Source organism: Aphelocoma coerulescens, chromosome 4, assembly GCF_041296385.1.
Source record: "Aphelocoma coerulescens isolate FSJ_1873_10779 chromosome 4, UR_Acoe_1.0, whole genome shotgun sequence".
NCBI classification, from domain to species: domain Eukaryota; kingdom Metazoa; phylum Chordata; class Aves; order Passeriformes; family Corvidae; genus Aphelocoma; species Aphelocoma coerulescens.
Window position 1 is genome coordinate 42,217,895 of NC_091017.1, and position 2,830 is coordinate 42,220,724.

The following is a 2,830-nucleotide window of genomic DNA, read 5'->3' on the forward strand; positions in this document are numbered from 1 at the left end:
TGAGAGTCATGTTCCTAACAACATGAAGGTTTAGGCTTGAAGTTTTTGTCCAAACTAGTTAAGGATATTGTGCTGAGTAAGAAGAGTTGTGCTTTTTGCTGGGGGATGCATATTATGATACATTAAGAGCTTGTACAGTCTGTTAAACCATGGAAATGGCTTTATGGAATTAGGTCAGCCACCAGATTTGAAAAGAAAACTTACGTATTTGATATTCCATACAGGTATAGAAAGGAAATTCTTTCTACAGTGTAAAGTGAGGCAGTCACTTGTGGTTAGAAAGGAAGTTTTTTTTGTTGGTGGTAGTTTTGTTTTTCCCCTTGGAAACATTATTACATGATCGTAGAATGATGTCTGTTATCTTCGCTTGCAGACTTAAATCATTGACTGTTGCAGGGGATCACGAATGATATCTTTGGTCCAAAGAAAATATCCCTGAAAGATAGGATCACATATTTAAACAATTAGATCATTGGTTTATTAGAGCTTTAACATGACATGCATTTCCCACTGTGGATATTTTTTAGCATATATTGTGATATATGTGGGATTACTGTGTTTGTCCTTCCAGCAATGTACATGCAACTGCAGATCTGGATGAAGATACTGCGTTTCTACCTCTGTTGGCCTGGTGTGGAAGCAATGACAAAATTTTCTGTGGCTGACCAGGTTGCCAGAACTCCACCCTGGTATTTTAGCTTTGAGAAAATAAACTTACCTAATAGATTATGTTACCAAAATAAGGAACTTTGGCATGTGCACACATACTGTTTTAGTGCAGTTTGTCCTGAGAGCACAGATGCAAAGCAGATCTTGTGTACCTCAGGATGGTGGAAGGAGTACTTTCTTCTGTATTTGTATCAAAGGAAGAGGCTTTATTGTGCTGCTCAAAGGTTGAAGCTAGAGACCCAAAGTGTGCTTCAGGGTGAGGACACCATATCTAGTTTTAGGGAAAGTGAAAGATGAAAAGCTTAGCTTAAACCCTGCTCTCAGTTTGAATGTGAGATTTTTTGCTTTAGAAGTCTTTCCCACTTCGTTCAACTTGAGTCCCCTACAAGAGTGCTGAAAAGTTGCCTTTATTGGATTTTAGGGGACTTGAGAAATGAGTGTTAAGAGGAGCACATGTAAAAAATTATTTTTGCTCGCCTATAAAATGCCATCACATTTTAGTGCTTCTGAAGTATTAATAAGTTTTGAACTGTTGATATTTCTGAACCAAGTCTACTAAAGAAAAGATACTGCTGAAAAGCTGAATGAAATAATACCTTGTAATACATTTTAATACTTCAAACCAGTATGGGCTGATGGTGTTTATTTAACTCAATTATGTTCTTTCTCTGTAACAACAGCAAGACCCCTGTGTTCAGTGAGAACTTCACTGTTCAGCTCTGTCAGCAGTGCAAACAGGCCAGGGAAGTGTTGATGTTCTTGGGCTAAATCTTTGCCTTGCCTTATGCAAGTATTTGTGAACCTCTGTGCCCCTCCTTTGCTTTTCTGCTTTTAACAGCTATCTTTACAGAATTATTTGTTCAACTGACATACGTGCATGCACTTTAGAATAGCAATGCAGTTCTCTTCCATAGAACAGAAATCAAGTAGTTTTGGTTTTGGTCCTGAAAATATCTTCATTGCAAAGTGCTGTGAATAAGGATTTGATGTAGTTATGCTTAGTTTGGATGAAACAGAGGTGTCAAAGTTGGGTGATTTAAATGCTGAAGTCCCTGTTAATAGGACACGGAGGTTAACAAAATATACTAAGCAAGTCCTAGGTGAACCCCTGAAACACAAATCCTCAAAACTGACAGTAACAGAAAATTTGTTATATCTTGATATAATTTTACACCATCTGAAGTGATGAATTTCTTTAAAATGATAGCTTATTCCACCTGTGGAAACTTTAAATAGATGGAAATATAATGGGCAGTTTTTTACATGAAGTGAGTGTGGTCTTACTTTGGGCAGCAGAGCAATTCATTCAAGTTGCAGTAACAGATCACCTCACAGCCCTTCCCTTCCCAAAAGTGATCTTGCAGACCATCGTCGACGTGTCGGAGGTTCTCCTGGCTTTCGGGGATGGTGTGGCAGCTGTGCTCCTTGAGGGCCCTCTTGTAACAAGAAGGGCGCTGGGAAGGCGCTGCAGGGGCGCCCAGGAGAGTGCTCAGCAGCAGCAGCACCAAGACCATCTTCATTTTTGCCAAGCTTCCCGCTGCAGGGTGCTAAAGAGAAATGAGGTACGTGACACAGGAATTGCTGCTGAACAGACCACTTTCCCTGATTTGTTTTCTGCCTTGCATTTTTCTTCCCTATGAAGTTTTGGACACTTGAGCCTGAGTGCTGGAGAGTTTTCTCCTAGGAGGTAAATAATATTGCAGCAGAATTGATATTCATTACTTTCTGTACAACCTCGGGAATCCTTTCATTGGGAATTGAGGCTTCTGATGCTGGCAATTTTGTTGTTTCTTTGGCCTCTCACCTTGAGAAAATTGCTTTGAGCTGGCTGTGTTTTCTTGGTGGTGTAAGTGATTGTATCGATTGCTCCCAAACCGGGGGAAAATGTCTGGGTGTGTGTCCTTGCCTTCCTGGCCACTTTGCCTGTCAAAACAAGAGTCACTCATGTAAAATAAATAGTATCCTTCCCCATCAAAGTTGTGGAAAAACTGCTTGCTGATTGAATCCTGTGTGATGGCCTGTGTGAGAAACTGAGGCATTAAGCAGCTGAGGAAGCCAAAGCTGTCTGCAGTGCTGCCGAGTGCCGCTGTCCTGGGCCCAGGTATGATACAGCATTATGGAGAATCTTCTTTATTGGGATTTTTTAGTACTGTAGGCTGCT

General features: G+C 40.6%; 1 protein-coding gene across 1 annotated transcript; it reads right to left on the reverse strand.

The window, feature by feature from the left end:
• Positions 1–304: 304 nt before the first annotated feature.
• On the reverse strand, positions 305–2,418 carry SCRG1 (stimulator of chondrogenesis 1). The gene is made up of 2 exons (XM_069012148.1): positions 1,954–2,418; positions 305–435 (listed from the first exon to the last, which is right to left on the reverse strand). The coding sequence occupies exons 1-2, from the start codon at positions 2,187–2,189 to the stop codon at positions 381–383; spliced, it is 291 nt and encodes a 96-aa protein (XP_068868249.1). The 5' UTR covers positions 2,190–2,418; the 3' UTR covers positions 305–380.
• Positions 2,419–2,830: the final 412 nt, after the last annotated feature.